The sequence below is a fragment of the Brienomyrus brachyistius genome, chromosome 3 (genome assembly GCF_023856365.1).
Source record: "Brienomyrus brachyistius isolate T26 chromosome 3, BBRACH_0.4, whole genome shotgun sequence".
NCBI classification, from domain to species: Eukaryota; Metazoa; Chordata; class Actinopteri; order Osteoglossiformes; family Mormyridae; genus Brienomyrus; species Brienomyrus brachyistius.
In genome coordinates, this window is record NC_064535.1 from 13,261,825 (window position 1) to 13,286,040 (window position 24,216).

The 24,216-nt window shown below is 47.7% G+C and overlaps 2 protein-coding genes across 8 annotated transcripts; one reads left to right on the top strand and one right to left on the bottom strand.

Moving 5' to 3' along the window:
* Positions 1-380: 380 nt before the first annotated feature.
* LOC125738210 (LIM domain-binding protein 1-like) lies at positions 381-12,890 on the bottom strand. Of its 5 annotated transcripts, none has more exons than XM_049006938.1 (12): positions 12,737-12,890; positions 11,732-11,832; positions 8,121-8,223; positions 7,694-7,738; positions 7,491-7,566; positions 7,310-7,412; positions 7,053-7,225; positions 5,185-5,307; positions 5,015-5,098; positions 3,806-3,929; positions 3,560-3,702; positions 381-2,955 (listed from the first exon to the last, which is right to left on the bottom strand). In XM_049006938.1, exons 2-12 carry the CDS (start codon positions 11,757-11,759, stop codon positions 2,725-2,727), a joined length of 1,233 nt encoding a protein of 410 aa, XP_048862895.1. In that variant the 5' UTR covers positions 11,760-11,832; positions 12,737-12,890; the 3' UTR covers positions 381-2,724. The 5 variants fall into 5 exon arrangements, with proteins under 5 accessions (XP_048862895.1, XP_048862893.1, XP_048862898.1 ...); XM_049006936.1 differs by having other exon boundaries at positions 3,554-3,702; XM_049006941.1 differs by having other exon boundaries at positions 381-2,089; positions 12,737-12,889.
* Positions 12,891-15,213: 2,323 nt separating this feature from the next.
* On the top strand, positions 15,214-24,113 carry LOC125738209 (protein O-GlcNAcase-like). Of its 3 annotated transcripts, none has more exons than XM_049006933.1 (17): positions 15,215-15,659; positions 16,787-16,838; positions 16,945-17,042; positions 17,252-17,382; positions 17,510-17,681; positions 18,039-18,137; positions 18,250-18,534; positions 18,643-18,801; positions 18,879-19,312; positions 19,579-19,753; positions 20,521-20,574; positions 20,904-20,989; positions 21,389-21,493; positions 21,571-21,662; positions 22,353-22,545; positions 22,664-22,823; positions 22,923-24,113. In XM_049006933.1, exons 1-17 carry the CDS (start codon positions 15,569-15,571, stop codon positions 23,057-23,059), a joined length of 2,523 nt encoding a protein of 840 aa, XP_048862890.1. In that variant the 5' UTR covers positions 15,215-15,568; the 3' UTR covers positions 23,060-24,113. The 3 variants fall into 3 exon arrangements, with proteins under 3 accessions (XP_048862892.1, XP_048862890.1, XP_048862891.1); XM_049006934.1 differs by having other exon boundaries at positions 18,646-18,801; XM_049006935.1 differs by lacking the exons at positions 22,664-22,823; positions 22,923-24,113 and having other exon boundaries at positions 15,214-15,659; positions 21,571-21,673; positions 22,353-22,495.
* The last annotated feature ends 103 nt before the right edge of the window (positions 24,114-24,216 follow it).

Below are 24,216 nucleotides of genomic sequence, written 5' to 3' on the forward strand. Positions count from 1 at the left end.
CCTAAAAGAACAGGCCTAAAAGCAAAGCAGTAAAACGTGTGGAATAATCCGCCATCTCAGCACTGTATCAGTGTCAGTTCCGACTCCATCCAATACTGAAGTAAACCGTGAACTATACAATGGGTGGCTGTCTGTCTTCTACACCAGTGTTTCCTAAACCTCGGGGATCCACAGACATTCCACCTACCAGGAGCTTGGAGGGAGCAAAAATGTGGACCGGCTGTGGTTCCCTCAGGACCAGATTGGGAAACGCTGTTCTACACACATCCAGACACCAGGTAACTCACCTGCTTCATGTCCCACCAGACAGAGAGAGACAGACACATGCACACCTTAGACAAAAGAATCAACACAAAAATAATCAAACTGCATGGGATATGTGTAGTAAAAGGGAAATATTTATTGGTACCATACATAAATTACCAATGGCAGAACCTAAGCAAAATAATAGACTATAGCAAAGGGCAGTTTCAGCTTAAAATGTGGTACAATAATACCTACACATTTGGAAAAGGGAAACTCAGCACTCTGTAAAAGAGTCTCAAACACAGGTGAGATTATTCCTCTGAATTCAGCGACCCATAAATATTTGCATCCGCAGGCTGGGTTTTATGTGCCCTCTGGTGTTCTGCTGCAGTACTCACCAGATGGAACAGTGCACCGCCCGCATACAATTAACTTACAAAGAAGTGAACAAAGACTTGAGTTAATTATTGCAAAAACTCAAAAATAAAAATGCTAATGTACATCGATGCTTACATGGACATGATATTCAAAATACTCTGGGCCAAGTAGCAGACAAGGTCCCTAATAAGGAAAAATTGCTAAACCAGTGACACAGAAAACCCAGATACATACAGAACGATACATGTAAAGGGCTGATTAAACAGATGTTAAACATACAACATGAACAGGGGCTGCACCCTTGCGCCGCCTTCCTGGTGGTACAGAGGGGCCGCGGCACTCTATGCAGAAACACAGTGAGTTACAGTACTAAAAAAAACAATAAATATACACACACAGCATCAGGATGTCCTAAGTAATGTAAGGGGCTCTCAGGAGACTGAAGAAACAAACAGGATAACAGGAAAGTGTCATGAAGGAGGCAACTAGGCAGCCATTTATGCTGCTGTGTGTAGGGTGCACTTACAGGCAGCTCATGGGAGTTTTACTAACACACAAATGTTCTGAGGGCAGAAGGAACAATGACTGGTTCAGAGAGATAACCAATTAAATTGTAAAGGAGGTGGGTAGAAGCTACTAGAGGAGGTGGAACCAACCAATCAGATGTCCTGGTCCCGCCTCCTCTAGTTGCTTGGACCCACCTCTTCTACAACTAAATTTGGATATCTCTTTGAACCAATCATTGTTCCTTCAGCCCTCAGAACCTTTCTGTGTAAGAAAAACTCCCGTGAGCAGCACACTAAAATTCCAATGAACACGGTAGCGATACCTGGCCATCATTCTGCTACACAGACCAGAGAGACAGCCCACCCCGACACCGGGCTGTCCGTAGCTATGGCAACGTCAGCCGGTCCAAACCAGAGCCGAACTGAAGCAGCAGGAAATCCCAACTAGGAGGCGGGGGGGGAGGGGGCACATTTACATCTGAGTATTGACAAGCTACTGCAAAATGATAACAACAATAACAACAGGAACAACAACATAATCATGATACAAAATCCTCGCATTAAGAGTTACATATTTATATAGTTTTATTTTCCAGTTAGAAGTCGCTAATGTTCCACGATTTAACAATCGGGACTAAAAAGGAAAAAAAAAAAAATTCATAGGAAAATAGATTAATGATACAGCAAAACAGTGCAAAGAATATTAAGAGGGGTATTTTTTTGTCCGCTTGTTGGATTCTTTTAAAAAGAGTTACAAAAATAAGAAAGCAATAAGACATAAGGAATGAACCCACTTCCCTGCACGCCGTGTGTAACGAGTCCGGAATGGAGTGGAGGCAGGTAGCGAACCGGCACCTGAACACGCTACTGCTCACGCCAATTTCTAACATTTAAGGCAGTGCTGCTCAACTCCGGTCCTCAAGCTCCGCCCCTGTACAGGTTTTTGTTCCAACCAGGTCCTACAAAACAAATAATTGGATTTTTAAAAACTGAACGTCCGTACCCTAAAGTTGCACACAATTCTTTCAAATGCATAAGAAAACAGGTGGGGGGGAGGGCAGGCATCAGCCCCATGGTGACAACAGGAAGCAAACACTCAGGGTTGGAACAAGAACCTGCCACAGCTCTGAGATCAGGCTGATGGGAGCCAGCTCCGTATGAGAGACCCGATCACAGGTCTGAGATCAGCCTAATGGGAGCCAGCTCCATACAAGAGGCCCCTATCTCAGGTCTGAGATCAGCCTGATGGGAGCCAGCTCCATAAAAGAGGCCCAATCACAGGTCTGAGATCAGCCTGAAGGGGGCCGCTCTATACGAAACTACTATGTGCCCAGAGTCAGTAGGAACCTGCAGTAAGAATTCATCACACGCAGCCAGAAGATATTAATGACCAGAATCAACATCCGAAACCCACTGGAGGCGAGACCATTTCGCGGGGAAGCCACCCGTGTCCCCATCACACTTCCCGATGCCGACTGGGGAGAGACCACTGGACAGAACGCGGGGGGAGGCGGAGTTGAGCACCACTTCTCGAGTAGGATTCTGAAGGTCATAGAATATGCCGAGCTGTCCCTACATGGCCCTGCGCTCCCAGTTACTGGGACGCCTGTGACGTGGGCTTGTCACTCTTGCTTTCCTGGCTGGAGGGGTTCTTGCTGTTCCAGGGGCTGCCGACACCCAGCGCGGGGGAGCTGTTGAAACTGTCCTCGTCGTCGATGCCGTTGGCCGCGTCAAACTGCGTGTTCTCCAGCCGAGTGATCAGACGCTCGTCCTCGTCCCCGAACTCCCCCCCCATCAGAGTGGGCTCCCCCACCACCATCACGTCCTGCAGGAGGGCACAGGAAGGGCCGCACACATTACCCCTCCGGGGGGGGGGGGGGAGCTGGGGCCAGGCGCGGCTGCTAGCTATAGCTACCCGCACGCGAGTCTCCGTGTTAGGAAATGACGGCCTGGCTGTTCCCAGGACGGAGCTACTGCCCATCAGAGACCCTTTAAGGAGAAGTAAGGCCCTACTTCCACTAGGGGGCATCCCCCCCCTCAACGCATTGCCACAGTTCTTGGCCAGTCCGTCTAACACGCTCACATCTAAACGCGCATTTCACAGCCTGGTCGGGTGCCTCTGCAGGGTGACTCCCACTGGGTCACCCTTGTGCCTCTGAGCCCCCCTGAGCTGCCACGGGAGCAGGCTCACCCTCACCGGGTGGAAGCAGCAGCCCCCCCCACGATAGTCATGTGACCAGCGGTCACCCATTAACGGCTGATATCTTGACATCATCCCTAAGGATGCGTCACTGAGTCGAGGCAAGAAGCCATCAGGTCGCCATGATGCTCAGAGCTCGGGCCGGGCCGCCCCCCTCCCGCCCCCCCCCCAGGCCGTGCTGTGTGTGGCCCTGCCGGCCAAGAAGGGGGAAGGCGATGCTTACAGGTACCTGGCTGGAGAGCGGGAAGCCGGCTCCTGGGCTCTTCTTCTTGCCGCCGCTGTTGCTGTTGGCCGCCCCTCCTCCACTGACAGTGCTGCCCCCGGACATCTTACGCTTCCTGCGCTTGCTGGGGGGCTGCCTGGCCGGCTCCGCTGCGGGCACAACACAGCCGTCAGGACCCTAGCTCATTCTCACGGAGCTCTATGCTAGGCGTTTCTCCTCCCTTCTTCCTGCTCGCCCACCTGCCTCTCTCACCTGGGGGGGCCACCATTCTCTGCCATTTCTGGAACAGGCAGGTCTTCAAACAATCCCGGGGGCTCAGGCTGTACGTCTTGTGTCGAGACATCAGCTCCTGCATGGGCTCCAGGATCACACAGAGCTGCGGGGAAACGCATGCATGCGCAGACACACACACGCACAAAGGAAAACACAGACACAGAAAGCACACGGACGCAAATGGATGCATACACAGCCAAGCGAATGAAGATGCAGACAAATGCAGATACAAAGACATATGCACACGCAGATGAATGTAGACGAATGAAAATGAAGATACGCAGAGAGACACATAGCCAGAAAGACAATTGGACACAAATGCACAGAGATAAATACAGACACAAGACGTGAGCAGACGCATAAAAGTAGATGCATGAAATCAAATGCGGATGCACACAAACACACATACAAATGCAGATGCATAAGTGCAGATGCAGACATGTGCAGACACATACACATGGGAATGAAGATGCATGATGCACATACAGACATCCAATAGCAGACAAACATAAACGTATGCAGATGAATGCAAATGAAGACAAGCAGAGAGAAAGGCAATCGGACGCAAATGCATGCAGACAAATGCAGACACAAGATGTGACATCCAAAAACAAACACAGAAATGTATGCAGACGTACGCAGACACACACAGATAGAGAGTTTCACAGTATTACCACAGTGTGGAAGGATAACAGCAGCACTGAGAACTAAATATGTCACCTTAACTAGAGCAACACCGCAGTAGATACCCAGCGCGCTCAGGCTCAGATGTAATGAATATGTGACATTCCTCAAATGGGCAATGTAAGGACCATCCACAGCTCTCAGTGTGGGCAGAAGCAGAGCCCACTCCCCTACAGATTACTTAGTTATGTTGACTTTTAACACCGTGCCAACAACTAGGGCTATATTCATGGCGAGTGTATAGGAATATTACAACAGATTAAAATAACCCAAAAAGTACTGACTACAAAATATTACACTCTTAAGATTCTTAAGAGTAGCTTATGATAAAAAGTCGAAAGCTGCTGACCTAGCTTTATTAAAAACTTCTTCTAAAGAATTAGTCAAATGGCATCTTTGCATAAGAGAGTTTAAAGAATGATAATTGAATAAAATGCCTAACAGATGAACGATTTCTGCATGCGAGACATACAGGTGGGTCTTCTCCTGTAGGTTTAAACTCACCCGGAGGTAATTGAGCGTGGAGTTGGACAAGCCACAGCGCGTGATGTTTTTAGACAGCTGGTCCAGCATCTGAGGATCCTGGGCCTGTGGCAAAGATTACAGCCGGGTTATGGGGGTGTGCCGGGGCTCACAGAGTGTACGAGCGTGCGGTGGCAGCGACGGCCTCTCACGTGCATGGCCAGGACACTGCGGGGCACTATCTCTCTGTGCTGGCGGATGCTGAAATGCCACGTCTTGATCCTCATCATGTCGTCAAACATGAACTCCAGGTACAGGCGGCCCTCCACACACACCTGCAGGGGACGCCACACACCCCGGCACAGAAGATGATGAACATTCATCTTGGGCTGTCACTATCGATTACATCAATAAATCAGGTAATCTACAGATGAATCCGACAATTCATTGAATAATCATTTAAACATGATATACATTGCAATTGGGACAAAGCAGGAACCAACCACACATTGCAGGGTGCACACTCAGTCACACGCTCTAGTACATTTAAGTGTAATGCTTTTAGGCAGTATAAGGAAATCAGTGGATCTGCCGAAAAGGCAGCCATACACAGGGTGAACATGCAAACTCCACACACACAAAGCGGTGGGGTGCGGTGACAGTGCTACCCAGAGCGCCGCCGTACCACTAGGCTTGTATGATGTGCGATGTTAACATCAACATGCCGTTTCATGCACATGCAGTCAACACACTGCAAGGACCGCGATAGTCTGTGGGTTCAAGCCATCAATAAGCTCCACTAAAACATTTTTACTCGGTCTGAGGAAACCAAACTTGGCAAGCTTTGCGATTTTAATGATGGTTCCTTTTTCAGCATTATCTAGCATAAGTTTAAAAAAAAAATCAGCCTAAAGTTAATCGCCGCTGCTTGCGCACAAGCACTGCGCGCGATCTCCGAGACAATCATAACCGTTCTCGTCCTTGCTGCTTGACTGTTGCAGTGCATTTGTGACAAATTAAACAAAAATGAGTAAAGAGGAAAAAAGCAAACAAGAACTGGACACAAAAAGACAATTCTTCTTATACATTATTCTTAAATATTTTGAATTCCATAGAGACAATACTGAGCAAAAGCAAATGTGTCGGCTCTGCTTTGTGTCTGTTGGCACAACTCACGGCAACGCCACTAACCTATTTGACAAACCATTGGTAGATAACAAGTCCTATTTGGCTATATAGTTAATTTTCAACTGCTAAATATCGCAATGGAATTTTTTCTAGTATCGTTCAGCGCTATTCAAAACAAAATGTTAACAAAAATAATTAATTGATTATTATGGATTATGCAAAATGATGTGGCTAAGCGACATGGCTAAGTCATTTAGCAGCGATTATTTTTACATACAGGAATCACAATAAGCAAAATAATTTAAGTCAAAGTGATGACAAAATAGGCTAGGCTACTTCTAGAGGCTAACCTTGCATTATTGGGTGAGTCCATCAAACCTGAATTTCTTTTAAGATGTATTTGCATTGCAGTTCTGCTGTGGCTATATTTAAGTTCTGCTTTGCAATACTGACAAACGACTGCATTTTCATTCACTTTTAATATAAGGTGCTTGCGCACAAATGATGCTTTTGCTCTTTATTTGGTCCCTCATCCTATATGCTCTGTCTTTCTTCCCTTGTATTGGCAAGTAATCGAGAAGGAAGATTTTAGTCATGGCTTTTCAATAATCGAGTAATTGTGATTCCTCTACATTCTTCCATATGCAATCCTGCCTACTGTGCTTATAGTGACATAACATATTTGTGCTTAAAATGTAAAAGATGTAGGTACACGTTAGGGAGGCCTGTGCTGAGCCGGAGGATGATCGATTACTGGCCAATCATACACGCAGCAATGTTTACCACCAATGAAATTGTACATGGGAGTCCCCGGGGTTTGGGGCCCTCCTGTTGGCCACAAACAGCCACTAAACTTGGGTGGAGGGTAACTTTTTAAGTAGGGTTTCAGACACAACAAACTCGCCCTGCACACAGGGAGCCAATGAACTGGCTGCGTCCAGCAGTGCCTCACCTGCGTGAACATAGGCTTGCCATTCTGTGTCACCATGGTGCACTGGTCACAGTCCAGAGACACAAAGCTGTTGTGAAATGACTCCTTGGGGTGTTTCAGGACATAGTAGAGCTCAGTGGCTCCGCCTTCAAAAATGCTGCGGAAATAACGCGGGATCAGCGTCCTGCCAATGGCTGAGAGGGAAAGAGAGGAGAACTGTGAATCATGAGCTGCAGGGACCAGATCCAAGGATGGGGAGATGAGGCGAGGGATCTTACTGTATCGTTTTAGGCCATCCTCCAAACAGAAGGTGATGGTCAGCATGGCATCGTCCTCAAAGAACTCTGTCGTGAAGGCGTCCCACCACAGGTTATCACATTCCTGCAGTAAGAAGCAGACAGCCATGAAGTCCCCCAGCAGTACAGCTCATGGAGACCCTAGCAGGGCCTGAATCCTCACCTCTGTCCAGTTCTGGAGCCTCTTGTTGAGCTCAAACATCCTGCAGTCTGTCTGGTTGCCATAAGGCGTGTGCCTCCTATGGGGAGAATAGGTCTTGGTCATCACTCAGGACCTCTGGCTGCACCGTGTCAATAACTACAAGCACAGTAACAATATGAGCAGCCAGCAGTTCATGCCGGTCATTTCATGGACAGCAAACTCACCCCAAGCCCGGCTCCAGATATGCGGGAGGGTACATTGGGGTGGGACTGCAAAGAGAAGCAACCACAGTCATTAGCAGGCATGAACACACATCGTATCTCCAGCACAGGATTACTGTCTCATGTCCATGTCTGCTGGGATATGTGTCTCTTTTCATAAATTAACCATCCAGCACTGCATGCCATGCATTTAATTAACATCTTTAGAACCACCTGAATCTCGATCCCTGCGTTTCCCAACCTGGTTCTCGGGGACCCCCAGACAGTCTACATTTTTGCTCCCTCTCAACTCCCGGGACTCTCTGTGGGTCCCCAAGGACCAGGTTGGGAAACACTGCTCTAGGCCACCTGCTGCACATGGTTACACTGCAGTCAAGCCTGTGCTCTGGCTCTGCTGCTTTCCAGTACCCCAGTGGAAGAGGAGACATACCCCACATCCCGGTCCAGCATGCTGCCTGGGTGAAAGGGTGGAAAGGCAGTGCCGTTCGGGGGCTCCTTTGGGGAGTACAGCTTGAATGACTTTGAGGAACAGCCTGTAGTGAAAGTGTGACAGAGAAACAGGACATTGAGTTAGGAGGATGCTTGACTGATGAGGACTGTGTGCCACATTCACCACAGGGCCTTCAGCTGTCCACACCACCACAGCACAGGGTATCATAGGCAGTCTCAAGCACAATTAGTGAATAATGAAGGCATTCTGATTATAATATAGTACAGTAAAAACAATAATCATACTGATAACAATACAGTAGCAACAATAATCATTCTGAAGCTACATCAGGAACAATACAGGAAGGTACCTGTTAACAACAAAGGGACTGTCGCTCCCTGTATGCACTGATTGCAGGGTACAAGTAAAATGGGATTTTTGGCGTGAGAGTGTAACGTGGGGTGTATGCACCAATAGCTGGGGGGCTGAGACATAGGTAACATAGGATGCATGCACTGAAAGTGAGGGACCGAGGTACAGGTAATATGGGGTGTATGCACTGACAGCTGGGGACTGAGATACAGGTAACATGGGGTATATGCATCAACAGCTGGGGACTGAGATACAGGTAACATGGGGTATATGCATCGACAGCTGGGGACTGAGATACAGGTAACATGGGGTATATGCATCGACAGCTGGGGACTGAGATACAGGTAACATGGGGTATATGCATCGACAGCTGGGGACTGAGATACAGGTAACACGGGGCGCCGCCTGAGATACAGGTAACATGGAGTGTATACACCGATAGCGGGGAACGAGGTACATGCAACATGGGGTGTACGCACCGATTACCGAGGTACAGTTAATTCGGAGGGTATGTACCGATAGCTGGCCAGAAGTAAAACTGGAGTTTTGGCACAGATAGCGGGGTACCGAGGGACCGATGAACGGGGACTATAGCATCGATAGCGGGGACCGAAATGCAGGTAACACAGATATAGTACAGATAGCAGAGGGACCAAAGTACCGATAACAAGGGACCGTAGTACGGATAGCAGAAGGACCAAAGTACCAATAACACCGGACTGTGGCTCAGATCGCGGAGGGAAGCGACAGTAATCAAGCCCAAACCCGACTTAGGCCTGATACAGTTCAAGGCTTCATCGATAAATATGTCGTTTAGCTATCGTGCTAACTAAAATCGTCACTTTTCATCGCGTTAATTCATAAAAAGCCATTCATAAACGCAGGAAAAGCGTGAGGCCGACAGACGGGACGGCGGGGGCGGCGAACCGGACGCGGTACCTGCGGAGAAGCGGGATTACGGCGCTCGGTGCCTAGCCTGATCCAGCAGCGTCCACCCGAAACCTCCCTTCTGTTTTACTTTCTGTGTATGTATTTATTTATGAAGGTGCAGGGACGCCGACGCGTGCTCGCCGTCCGCGGTCCGTCCTCCCAGCCCGAAGCCACGGCGTACAGCGGTGCGCAGCTCGGCCAGCTCTTTGTTCCCGGACAGACATGAACAATGGCGGTAGGCCCTCCTCCTGTCCCTGCTGCTCTCAGTGGCTCCCCTCACTCTGAAAGCCGCTCCAGCTCCCTGCTCCCCTCTCTCTCACCAGTCGCTCGGAGCCCCTACCCTCCCCCGTGTTCCGGAGACAGGAGACGGCCGCCAGCCCTTCCACACTAACCCAGCGGGACGGGCGGCTTACATTACAGCCAAAGGCGCAGAGATGCCGGTGGCATGCCGCCTACTCGCAGTCAAACCACTCGCAGTCAGCGTTTCACAAATGAAAAGTGTTTTGTGAAAAACATGGAAATTATTTACTGGTATTTAGAGCAGCCGGCTGCCGCTCACATCCATTATTTGTGTCAAACGCACACCTTTGTGTGTGTGATGCCTGGGTTTCCAACGCACTGGCTTCTGGCGTGCCACTCATGCTTTCAGATTCTCAAGCTCCGGCAAGAAATCTTAGTACAAATCTATATTATTACTAATAATATACTAAAATTAGCAACATCAAAGTGATGAGTAGATCAATTGCAAACCCTACAGACTATTGCAAGGCAATAAAACTGTTGCATAAACGTAAATAGGAGTGCATGAGTGTGCAGACTTGTTTTAAATTGAAAATTCAATCATCGCTGCATCTCCACACCTGGCACATAAAAAACTAGGTTTATAAAGTACAGTCAAGTTTCCCTCAAAGTCTTCATGCAAATTCTGTTTCTGATCTGGTCCTCAGGTCTCTGGTATCCCTGGTACTGAAGCAATTCATTCCTAGAGACAGATAATATCATGTCTCCTCAAACAAACACTACAGTATGTACAGAAATCAGAAAATCAAACAGCTGCTAAGGCTCTGCTGCTAAAGTGTTCAAAAGTGCATCATCTTTAAGCCTTTCTAGAGGCCGGACATGTACAGATAACCTGGTGCCGTTCTGTATAATGTGCCTATGGGGCCACCCATGCACCACTGTCCACCAACGTGCAACCCAATTAATCACATATTATTCTGTTACTACCCCAGTCCTCCCCCCATTCCTGGATTCCCAAAAGCATTGGGGTGGCAACAAGGCCCCCAGTGGAGTCCAGGGCCGCAGAGCTAACTCTAGGCCAAATGAAGGTCACAGAGGCAGCTGATCAGACCTGTCGTCTCCCCTCCAAACTGCAGGAATGAGGAGTGTTTGCAGCAGGAGTTCCACCTGCTGGCTGCTTGTAATATCAAGTCACGGTCAGTAAACCTGCCCCGCTAGTTTTGTTAAAACAAGCGTCTTCTTCAGCAGTTCTCAGTATCATAGTGAGGACATGTAGCTGATAACTGGGAAGACCTGTTACTAGTTACAGACAAATGGGGAAATAAAGACACTACCGAATCAGTGGTGCTGTTATTGTTATGGGAGAATAGATATGTCCTGTTTTCATGCTGACTGCACTTGGTACACAGACATCAGGCAGATCAGAGTTGGTAAATCAAGCACAGTCTTGGGATAGCCTTCGTCCCCTTACCCAGCTCCCTGGTCTGACCCCAACCCTAACTGCTTTGCAAAGGCAGCATTTGAGGCATCCCTCCTAAAGACAGTCTTTGTCGGACACAGAAGGAGCCTCGTCTTCAACACACAAGTTACCTGTGTACACACGTCATACACCCACGACTATGGCATATAAGGCAAAAAACAAGGTAAAAGGTAAAAAAAAAAAGGTAAACCCCACAACTAAACTAAGTTAAATAAAAGCATGAAAACATACAAAAACATACCAGCCTGTTCACAAAGGCTGTATGTAGAGGATCAAACCCACAAGGTCAACCCAATACTGTCAAAAGGTGGCTTTAGCACTCCCCGTAGGCTGGGATCCCCTCCCCCTCTGACGCTGCACCAGTTCTCACATAAGGTCACATTCCTCTCTCTTTGTTCTGGACTTCAGCTTTCTGTTTGCTTTCTGAATGGAGCACTGTCTGCAAGAGCCATAAAAGCTGATGCAAGAGATGCTTTCGATGTTCTGCTGGGCAGGCGCACTACCCGACAGCCCCCCCGAGACCCGGGCACTTCCAGAGGGCAGTAGGCAGCTGGAGCACTGATGCATAGCATAGGGGAGAGATACTCACCGGGGCATGAGCAGCTACCTCCTGACATCTTCTCACATGATGGGCCCTGGTCAGAATGGAACAGCGGCACCTCCCCCTCGACCCGTTAGCATGAACTTGCTCTGGGGGACAGAATCAGACAGGAGGCAGGGCAGTCACTAAAACATGAAGACAGGGTTAGGAAACGGAAACCATCGGAGAATTTGGCCGAAGGATTTCTGTTTTCTGACCCATTAATATGGAAAATGCGACAATGGTAGAAGGATGAAAGAAGGAGAGAGGGAGAGCTGATAGAGGTAAACAGGGAAAGACAGAGCATGGACAGGAGATTACACACAAATATATGTACAGCTTGTGAAATCCCAGCAGTGTTTTCGCGTTGAACTTAAAGTCCCAGTGCGGCTCACGTCTCTACTCCAGTCACACCTGGGATCTTCTGTCACCGGCTTCTCTCTGCAAGGCCAGACTCTAGCCTCTCATTAGCGCCTCTGCCTGCTGCTCATCAGCAAGAAAGGAAGACAAAAGGCTCTCCAGGAAAGGGGGAATGTCCTCTCTGTAGTGTCTAGGGAAACCCTTATACCCAGCGACTATCTGTTACTATCTTTGGTGCCGTGGGCTCTCTGAGAGCCTCTGCCTGCCTGCTAAAAGCAAGAGGAAGAGAATTGTGCGTGGAGGAAGGGAGCGTGTCATCACTGAGACTCCAGTAAGATGCCTCGCAGATTCTCTCACACGCTCAAGCATGTAAGTGCACGTCTGACAACAAAGATGGCCCTACTCTCGCTCACCGTCAGGCTGAATAGCGTTCCCGCTCGCTATCCCAGGCTCACACACACGTACATAAACACAGCCACACACCCTCTGCCTTGTACCTACACCGATCAACAGCGGGGTCTGAGGTACGAGAGATCTGTCTCTCTCTCTTTCTCTCTCTCTCTTACGCACACACCTCCATGCATCAGACAAAGCAGTTCACTATATACAAAGCACACAAAATAAGTGTCATTTAAATGCGTGATAGCTACAAACCTCGGAGTGATGTCAGGACCCCTCTGTCCTCGATGCTTCAGGCTCGTCAGTGGTCCTGTTGCTCCCGTCGAGCAGAGTGATGAAACCCTTCACAAGGCAAGAAATAGAGGATGAGAGGGAGATGGCTCCCAGACCCACTGGAACAGATATGACGCAGCAATAGAGCAACTTCTCAGCCAACGTACCCAGAGAGGGCACTGTCGCCATGGTAACGGCAGAGCAGCCAGGGCGCGGGGCACACAAGGCAGGGCATTATGCTGTCTGGGCTAGCGGTAGAAGAGGGTTTCGCTCCGCAGGTCCCCAGAGTCGCCTAGACCAGGCCCGGAGGGGGGGGGGGATGGGCGGCCCCAGGGGTCTGGGTAACCATAAATGCCCCTGTTGTGGTTACTGCTCCCAGAGAAGAGGCTACAGCACTGAAGGAATGAAAGCTTCCCTGCGTAGTGGACTAGCCTCCTGTGTGAGATCGGGTCTGCCGGTGAACCTGAAGATTCTGGGGTAGATGAACGCATCATCTCTGATACCTCATAGGGGAGCAAAAATCTGCAGCTTCCTGAGGAAAACTGACCCATATTCTAAAAGTGACCCATGTCTAACGAAGATGGCAACTGTAACACAAGGCTGCTGCTGCTGTTTGGCAATCATGTGTATGCAGGTATACTCAAAAATTCTGGATATCAAATCTTCTCCTTTTCTTTTATTCTATTTGTTTTTTTTTTTAAATACACAAACTGATGAGTCGACCAGATTCTGCTCTAGATGACAGCTAACTGCCACAAGCAAAACTAGGCTAATATAATGTAGGTTTCTGGGTACTGCGATGGGCTGGACCCCCGTCCTGGGTTGTTCCCTGCCTCGTGCCCATTGCTTCCGGGATAGGCTCCGGACCCCCCGCAACCCAGTAGGATAAGCGGTTTGGAAAATGGATGGATGGATGTAGGTAACAATGCTTTATATATATATCGCTTGTTGCCCCCCCAATGCTTTTGGGAATCCAGGAATGGGGGGAGGACTGGGGTAGTAACAGAATAATATGTCCCAGCTAATTAATTGGGTTGCACGTTGGTGGACAGTGGATGAAAAAAAAACATATACACACATACCACATACACACATACATACATACATATACACACATACCACATACATACATACATACATATACACACATACCACATACACACATACATACATACATATACACACATACCACATACATACATATACACACATACCACATACATACATATACACACATACCACATACACACATACATACATACATATACACACATACCACATACATACATACATACATATTCACACATACCACATACACACATACATACATACATACATATACACAGTCCTGGAAAAACCACTCCCTGATATTTTTGAAACAATCTGCATTTGTAAATCATGGTTTAATCCTGGTTCTGCTAGCAGAAGGTGCTAGGCAGGTTGCTTCTAGGTATAAAATTTTAAAGACAGCAGCACACAAGAACAAGGTAGAGCAGGACACACTAGAAACAACCAGAAATGAGCCGGGTAAGGCGGTAGCAACTTTCTAATGCCAGAGATGACCGTTCATTTCTCCGACAGTGTGCCGCATGAATCATAGGATGACATCAAGTGACCTTCAAAAGGAATGGGAAACATTAAGTACAGGTGTGAAGTGCACTGCTGGGACAGTCCGTAACAGGCTCCTAGAAACAGGAGCAAAAAAGCAAAAAAGAAGCCCCCCCACTAGCAAGAAACAGAAAAGAACCAGGCTGCAGTTTGCAAACACACACACACTCTCTCTCACACTCACACACACACACACACACACACACACACACACATATATATATATATATATATATATATATTTTTTTTTTTAAATCACCGATGCACACTCATAAATTTAGAAATGAGTGAAACAAAATATGGCACTGTGGTCTCATTTTTTTCCCAGAGCAGTATACAGGTATATGATAAACACACATGAAATGATGTTCACAGGGAATGTGCAGCGTACAGTGGCTGGTGATAATCAGCCCTGCCTAAAATATATGTGCAGAAGTTATGTGAAGTGCAGTTTGTTATCCTGCATTCAGAATGGCTCACAACCCTAACGTTATAGGTGCTTTGTATCACAGTCAAGTATGAATATTATGCAAGAGATAATTAATAATAACCTTTGTACTCTTAAGTAAGACACACCGCCAAAATGCATAAACTGACATAGTCTCAAGGTAAATAGTAAATAGCGTGACTGATATATTTAGTCAGTAGATGCTATTAATGCTAAAATGTTTGTAGTTGTTTCAGTGACTCTTGAGATCAGCCTGTGATTTATAAAAGCTACAGGAAACCAACCAGCACTATCCCCACGTAACGTGATTCAATTGACTTCGCGTGCACAACATACCCCGGAAATGGCGCTCGCAGCCGCCGTGTACGAGTGACGCCGGTAGTGACCGGTTCCAGCTGGTCTGCGGAGTCTGCGCCGTGCGAATTAACAAGAAGAAGGTGCTGCATGTGGGCAGGGCTACCGGTGTAAACAAGCACCGTTTAAAATCAGAAATACAATAAATATGCATCATCAACTCCACGTATTGCTGTTGATTTTTGCTGCCTGAAAATTGCACTGAGCCAAAAAAGAAAGTTGTTCGTCTTGTTATGCTCCTTTTCTGGCTCGGCTACGCGAAGTTAAGTCACTTTGTATTTGGGTTTATTAAAACGTTTAACTTATTTGCGCTGCTTAATCTCGGCGCCTCGGCAAACCTGGAGAGGGGACCAGTGTGACTGGGTCTGAACAGGTCTCTCGGATTGTCTTGGCCTTTCAGTGCAATGGTTGAGAACAACGCGCAGCCCCCGGGCGAGCCCGTCGTATCCCCAGAACCTGGCGCAGGCGGCGGCTTCATCATCGGCGTTGTGGAAGGTAACGGAGCGGCGGCTTTACTGGTGCATGAGCAGGTAGTGGGACCAGCATCATTGATCCACGGCCGTTGTTCGCTACCTAGGATGTCATCGGATTATTTTAATACACATTCTATCTTCATACACAGGTTATCTCTTAACCTAAGATGTACATGTACAATGAAAATACAGAAATTCTATTCTAAGATATAGAATTAATGTGTAGGAAGATCAGAGCTTATAGCTGTGGTTTATATAGGTATTAACGCGCTAAACTACGCTGTCACTTGGGTTCCATAATGCTACAGAAATCCGTATTTTCAGCCTACATCAACTGATTCATTTATTATTTGCCATGCAAAATGTCGTAAATATATAACATTTGCGAAAAGAGGCTTTGTGTGGCTCTGTGAGTTAGCTCTCTGTATTATCTTTGAGTCCTTGAGCAGGGCCCTTAACCCCAATTGCTTCAGGACTGACCCTGAGGCGTGATCCTCATTTCATGTCAGTAGCGTCTGCTGAATAAAATGTTATATGAATTAGCATACATTACAAGCAGTTGTGTATTAGGCATTACAGGTAGCTCTCGATTTACGTAAACCAGTAAAATACGCCTGTATGTAAATACCCCCCGCGAACCAGTAGTATAAGCGGTTTGAAAAATGGATGGATGAATGTAAATATACTTTTTCATTTATTTAATGTATGTTCTTTGTTACGTGTTACTACTTTATTTTTGGTTTGTGTTTTTGGCTATAATGTCTCTTGATTGGTATTGGAAATTAAATCCGACTTACGTAAGGTTCGTGGAGCAGATTACTCACGTCAGTGGAGAACTGCCTGTACTGATCACGGCGGCTGATTCTGGTACTTTTAGTGCAAGACAGTACATTAACTAGTCATTAAAGTACTACATAAGCAGGCAGAATAGGGTATGCAGATTTGTATGAATGCAAGTCCCTGTGGTGCAAGTTTTTTGCAACCTGTCACCAGATAGATTAAACCTGGATTAAAAAAAAGGAATATCATGGGCTTTGAGACTTCTTTGAGAGGTCCTAAAAGTGGACCTTGTCCAATATCACCATCTATGATCTGGGATGTGGTTGTCCTCCTTGCACACTGTGTGAACTGTGCCATTGTTTTGCTCAGGCTTCTATGGGCGACCGTGGACGATGGCACAACGGGAGGAGCTTTTCAGGAGGTAACGGGTTGCTCCCCCTTCCTTCAAGTTGACATAAGTGTGCTATGAATGTGGATCACAGCCGCAGGGCTTTACTACATGGCTGTCAAATATGTTTACTTCTTAGACAAAGGAAATGGGGATTAAAAACATACCTCTATGCACCAAAGGATGACTACAAACACAGGGTCTTCTGGAGGGAGCTGTATTCTGTAGAAGAAGCTGGTGAGTGTAAATGGATCCCTTTCTCTGAGGCTTTCGTCACTTAAGTGGCGGAATCATGTTAGCTGTGTCATTTAGCTCCTTCTCTCACTTTCTGGACGCATCACAAGGAACAGTATCTGTCCCTAAGGATGTCTCTGCAGGACACAGATGGGAATATCAATTTCATTTAATGTGTACTGTGGTCGCCCTCCTTATTCATCTCTTCCCAGAACGACTCGTGACTCTGATCTCGTCTGCAAAAGAGCATGGCATCCAGTTCATCTACGCCATCTCTCCTGGACTGGACATCACCTTTTCTAGCCAGAAGGATGTGTCCAGTTTGAAGCGAAAGCTAGATCAGGTAAATAAAGTCTGTGTTGTGGTCTGTAATGTGCAGAAGCTGCAGGATTTGCTCAGTCCCAGTCGTGAAGGATAGAGTATGGTTATCAAGCTTTTCTTAGAGGTGTCCATCTGCGTCTCTGCTCCAGGTGTCTCACTTTGGCTGCACATCCTTCGCCCTCCTCTTCGATGATATCGACCACAACATGTGTCCAGCAGACAAGGGCGCATTCAGCTCCATTGCACACGCTCACGTGTCCATCACCAATAAGGTCTTCCACTTCCTGGGCAAGCCACACCCCTTTCTCTTCTGCCCTACAGGTGGGCTGCTGTGATAGGCGCCACGTTTTACCATAATAGGACGCTCTTTGTGCCTTGCTCATGTCTAGCGTTCAGTACCAGTGCTTCCATAACCCAGCAACTGGTGAAGGACCTCCTCCACTCAGATCCCAAACTCACTAAAGAGCATCTGGACATATCATGCTACCGCATGTTTTTAAAGTGAAACTATTCAGACGTTGAATGACTTCATTAGTAAAGCTGATACTTACTCAGCAACGTTATTGTGACAGTATTAGGATTACATGTAATCGTATCTCCTTCTTAACAAGGATCTGTTAAGAATGTTAAAATGTGTTAACATTATGATTTGATCTTGTTGTTGCGTGCCTGTCCCAGAGTACTGTGGAACTCTGTGCTACCCCAGCGTCTCTCAGTCACCGTACCTGCACACCATCGGAGAGAAACTGGACCCAGGCATCCAGGTACTCTGGACAGGTACGCTTGTCTTGTGGGGGAGACACATATGGGTTTTTCTGATACCAGCGTAGAATGTGGGTTTTCAGTTTCTGCTCACCATCTTCAATGCTTGGTGTTGTCTCTCTGGAAGGGCCCGAGGTCGTCTCGAAAGAAATCTCGTTGCACTCCATTGAGGAGGTTTTTCAGGTCCTGAAGAGACCCCCAGTGCTCTGGGACAACATCCATGCTAACGACTATGACCCAAAGCGTCTCTTCCTGGGCCCTTTTAAGGGCCGCCCTACGGAGCTCATACCCCATCTGCAGGGTGTGCTCACCAACCCCAACTGTGAGTTCGAGTGCAATTTTATAGCCATCCATACACTGGCCATGTGGTATAAATCAAGGACAGATGATGGTCACGGAGATGTCGTCATGGGTAAGTCTTAATATGTAATGTGTGTTTTTAATTGAGTTTGACTCACCTGTCCTGAGAATATCAGGACAGTTACAGGTGTCTCTCCCTCTCTCTCCCCTTGGGCTCCAGCAGAGGGTGAGGACAGTGCTGTATTGGTGCCGATTGAACTGGAGAAGCAGGCTAGAGATGAGAGCCTAGAGAAAGACATTCCCTACAGCCCAGAGCTGGCCCTTCAGCTGGCCCTCACTGTGTGGCTTACCGAGTTTGCACAGCCTCACAAATACTACGGTAAGCGGGCTGTACTTTCAGCAGTGGTGGCAGCTGGCAGATCTGCTTTGTCTGAAACTCCATTCCCCATGTTTCAGGGTGCCATGGACCCCAAAGCGACACAAAGCCCTCCGGGGCTCACACTGCCTCCACCATTATCACTACCATCTTCCAGCAACCCATCATGAGCCTGGGGCTGCTGCCCAGCCAGAAGAAGGAGTCTGACGAGGAGCCCATGGAGATGGCAGAGGAGAAGCAGGAGGAGATGGACCGATTCTTGACGGCGGTGGAGGTTGGCCCTGTGCCCCGAGAGATGGGGGGTCGCCTGGTGGACATGCAGCTGGGTCTCACGGAGCAGGCGGTGTCCCTGGCCGACCCGCCCACCCTGGAAGACCTGCAGCTTCTTGTGGATCTCTTCTACCTGCCTTATGAGCATGGACCCCAGGCCATGCAAATGCTCAGGGAGTTCAACTGGCTGAGAGCCAACTGTAGTGTGGTCAGCGTCAGCTCAAAGTGCAAGGAGCCCCACAAGGTCAGCCACAGCAGCGGTGCGTGCTCAGCACAGGGCGTGCAGCCTCTAAAGTACGCATCACACACAATGCTGATTACCTCATACACTTCATGTCATTCTGCCTGTCACTATATGTGCTTCCTCTTATAGCCGCTAGGTGGCACCATAAACTGAAACACATTAGTGCTGAATGGTAAATGGTAGATACTGTTGTAGTCTCACCACTGTGCTACTAAGGCAGCTGCTATGAAGATTGCAAGGTCATTTTATAGGTGTGATCTGGGCAGGTGGCAGAGTGGAGGACTCGAGCGAAGATGTTCGGGGGGATGTGCAGCTCTGTCATCCAGATGTTTACCAGGCTGTCCAGCTGCGCCAGCAGGACAATCCTCTGTGATCTGTATCCCTACATCTGGGACATGAAGAACATCATGTCTGTGGTGAAAGCATTTGTTCTTTGGTTAGGTACGTGAAGGTTCTTCTTTCCCCCAAAGCTGCTCTGTTCTGTGTTTAACGCATTTTAATGTTTTATTAAACGTGTTAATATAAAAACCTGTGTGACTTTTTAGTCATAAATAAGTCATTCTTATCGGCATAATTTTCCTTGGTTTTAAAAACACAAGCGCCTGTCTGTTGATGGTTTCTATGGTAACTTAACGAACTTGATTCTTACAGTGAGCAGTCCGACCAGATGTTCTGTCCCTATAGGGACTATATTTTTAACAGCATATTGGAACATTATTATATGCCACTTGGAATAATTTTCTTCTGAAAAATTTAACAATAATAGAATAAACTAATCATGGTTATTTTTGGTTAACAGTGGTATGGTTTTGGTTAAACACTTTGAGGTGTGCGGTTATAGGAAAATAAACTCCAACTTGCTTTTGCATTGGATGGAATTACACCAAGGTGTCGTTGATTATTTTTGTATACCCGCACACCCTGCGTGCTTTATCCCTTACTTAGTCACCTGTGTGCTGTCTGTTAGCCATTAGCACCAGATTCAAATCCGACATAAGCCTCTGCTGCCCAAAGAACTTGCCATCCATCAGCTTGGGCCCTGATGACCGTTGCCCTGGTGTCTGCTGACTGCTGGCTCGTCTGGGTTGAAGGCCGGACAGCTGGACTGTACATGGGCCCACAGGAAGCTACCAGCTTCTGATGGGCGACTCTGAACACCGAGAATGGTCTGCTGATGACTTCCTGTCTTCTTTCTGCACTGTGTACAGATGGGAGAATTCTCAGCACAAGTTTCTACTGCTACTGGATCGACAACGGTCGATGTAAGCCCCATCCAGGCCTTTTTTGCTCTTGTTTTTGCTTACATGGGTACCATGGTAACACTCGCTTGTCTCTGGCAGCTTGTCTACCATAAATATCCTTCATCAGGCTCAGTGAGACAGACCCCTGCTGCATCACTGCTCGTTCACCGTCATACTTCATGCTCCCGGGTTGTAACCAGAGCACTGTCCTGCTGTCCCATGAATAAACTGGCCGAGCTAATTCAGGACATCCCCGCAGCGAGCTGGATGGGCAGTATATCAGGGTGCTTTGCCTGCTGGTTATATCGGTAGATATTGAGTGAATCTCTGCTAACTTCTGTTTCCTGCAGGGTGTCACAATCAGCCACCTGAGGTTCTTTTAGGGGGAGACCAGGAGACCTGGGCCTTCAGGGGTGGCCTGGCAGGGGAGTTCCAGGTATCACGTCCAGGCACATGTGCGATCTCATTAAGAAGCTGCCTGGTGTTGGTTACAGTCAGAAGCTGGTTATACCCCTGAGTATCCCCCTGTGTCAATATGCTAATCAAAGCAGTCGCTCTCTAAAGGAAGCTAAGGCATGCTTGGAGATGACTCCCAGCCTCCTGTCATCAGTTGTCTGCCCTTTAAGCTAGTGTCCCCCGACCCTGTTCAGGAGAGATGGGCTCATCCTGTTACACAGACCCTGCTTGCTATTTGGGTGCTCATGCTCAGTCCAAAGCTCCCCACCTGGTCACGTGTTGCTCCCTATGCCAGTAACTAACAGCAGAGCGCCCCCTATACCCAATACAGTGTTATTACATCAAGCAGTGTGAGGGAGTGAAGGCTTTTCCTTTGCAGAGGCTGTTGCCGATCGATGGGGCAGTTGACCTGTTTTATCAGCCTCCACCCCCTGTACCCACCTCCAAGACGTACAGCATCAGGCCCTATGCTCCTCGGGACGAGGTGAGCTGTGCTCTGCTGGCCGTTCTGCTGATGCAGCGGGTGGTACCCTTATGTTGTCTCCCTGGGCTCTCTTTCAGCCTGCGGTGTATCGGATCTGCAGTGAGGTGTTCAGAGAAGCGGCGGGGGACCAGGCTTTCTCAGAGCACGAGCCGGATCTCATCGGTGACAGGTATGACACAGGTATGACACACTTACCACGCAGGTATGATCACCCTGCGCATACACTATGAGGCCTGGTCCACGGGTGCTCATGGGAGTTTTACTTACAAAAAAATTTTCTGAGGGCAGAATGAAGAAAATTATTGGTTCAGAGAGATAACCAATCAGATTGTAGAGTGGGTGGGACCAACCAGTCAGATGTCTTGGTCCTGCCTCCTCTAGTTGCTTAGATCCACCTGCTGTACAATCTTATTGGTTATCTCTCTGAACCAAACATTTTTTTGTTCTGCCCTCAAAACAATTTTGTGTAAGTAAAACTCCCATGAGCTCCACTGGTGGACTGCAAAACTGACAGGATAAATACAGGAAGTTCTGTATGATCAAATAGAAATGAAAGCATTATACGTGTGTGGCAGGCAGTGGCTCAATCACTGTTCAGCATTAGGCAGATGTGTCTAAACCTTGAGGCAGCAGACACTAGGGACAGGATGCCAACTGATCACAAGGGCACACATTCAGAAACACCCCATCTACAGCTGTCACCGGCCTGCAGGGGGAGCCATAACACAGACCTCCACGCAGGGATGGTGACAGTTTGATCCATAGTCCTGCTCCAGTGTAATATGCTGTTAGTAAGTGGGTTATCTTCTCGTGTTTTGATTGAATGTTTTTCCGGGAAACATGCTTGCCAATCCCCAAGGCTGGTAGGAGGCTTCTTGACCCTGAGCCCAGAATACAGCTTTGTGCTGGAGGATGAGGAGGGCATCTGGGGCTATGCCCTGGGCACCGTGCACGTCGAACCCTTCTTTAAGAAGTGCAAGATGTGCTGGATTCCCAGTATGCAGGAGAAGTACAGCAAACCCAAGTGTGAGGAGCAGCTGTCTGAGGCACAGGCGAGTGGCAGCAGGCAGGGCCCAATGCTGGAAGCCTGTGACCTAGATTGTCGGTTTGTGTGGTTTCTGCTAGTGACTGGACATCTCAGTAAATAAGGCTCTCCTTTCTGCTCTATAGAAAATGAAGCTGAGCTTCCATGAGGAACAGGAGAGCATGCCAGAGTCCTTCCTCAGTAGTTTCCCCTCTCTCATCAAGCTGGATGTCCACTCCAAAGTTACTGACCCCAGCGTGGCCAAGTGCATGATGGGATGTCTGCTCTCCTCTCTAAAAGCTAATGGTAGGGAGCACCCTATTACTCACTGGGGATGGGGAGGGGGGTCGCAGCCTCGCAGACCTGGCAATGAAAAATTCATAATGATATTCCTCCCGTCCCCAGGCTCCCATGGCGCCTATTGTGAGGTGAGAGAGACGGAAACAAAAATGGTGAGCTTCTACAACAAACTGGGCTTATTTGAAGTGGCCAGCATGGAGGGATTCCCCAAAGATGTGATCATCATGGGTCGGACACTGTGAACATGGTGGAACTCGGGAGGAGTGATGTGCTTGTAGATGCCAGCAGAACGTGTTTATTACCTTTATAAGAGCCAGGAGAACATGTATCCATCTTCACTGGCTTTGGGTTCGCTGCTGTAGCCTTTTAGAATAGCTGGAGAGTCGTTTCAAACCCCTGTATACCTTCCCTGCTTCAACAGTTGGGGGTATGGCTTCGGGTCACTGGTCCTGTGGCCTGGGGTAATGAGAAATGCACACTGCTGCCCTCCACTGGGACAGGGCCAAATGGGCAGCTGCCTCTGTCCTTGCCCCTCATGGTGCCTACAGCCATGTGTCCAGACTCGGAAAGGCCTGGCCTGCCCTGGATGCACACGCTAAAGGATATAGCTGCCAGGGAGAAATTGCAGCATCCATCCTGCAGCTCGCCAGCTATTCTCATTTATGGCAAAGGGGCAAAATCAATCCAGAATTCAGTCCTGAGGTAGATCTTTGTGTTAAAACGGTCTAATTTCTGAATTTAGTGCTTGATTCATCGCCTCACATAAATAATTGGGATGAAAACGCCTTCAAGGTTCTGATTTAAGTGCTCGATTCAAGTATTCCTCTGAACAGACAATGTAAAGCGGGACATCTCTGCCCTGAAGACTTTTTCCCCTCTTTGGAAAGATTTTTTTCCCCCAAAAAATAGCCTTAAATTTAAAATAGAGCTCGGTTTTGGAAAACAAATGTTACACAGTATGAAGATGAGGTTTTTGTGAACATTTTGATGTAATTAAAAATTTAAGTAAGTGTGCAGAACCCAGTCTTTGTATTGTAAAACATTCATATTTTTTCACACTTGTGCTGTAGTGCTTGACTTTCACTGTCTCCATGTCTGTATAGTACAATGATATTCTTATGCTGGAGCCACACAGAAATTGAATACATTCATTTATTTAGCATTACCTTAAACATAGCATTGATTTTAAGATAAAGAAAGAAGAAGAATCCACTGTATTGTCAGAAATCCCCAGTACATCTTGCCTTGTGGGTTGTGTAATTAAATGGTAAATTATGTAATAAATGGTAAAGCCAACTGTGACGGTCTGTAACCAAGGCATGGCCATGGGCCAGGGCTGGGGTGAAAGGCACAACTGGGTCCAGGGGCAGAGCACAGCCTAGGGGCAGAGTTTGGTTCT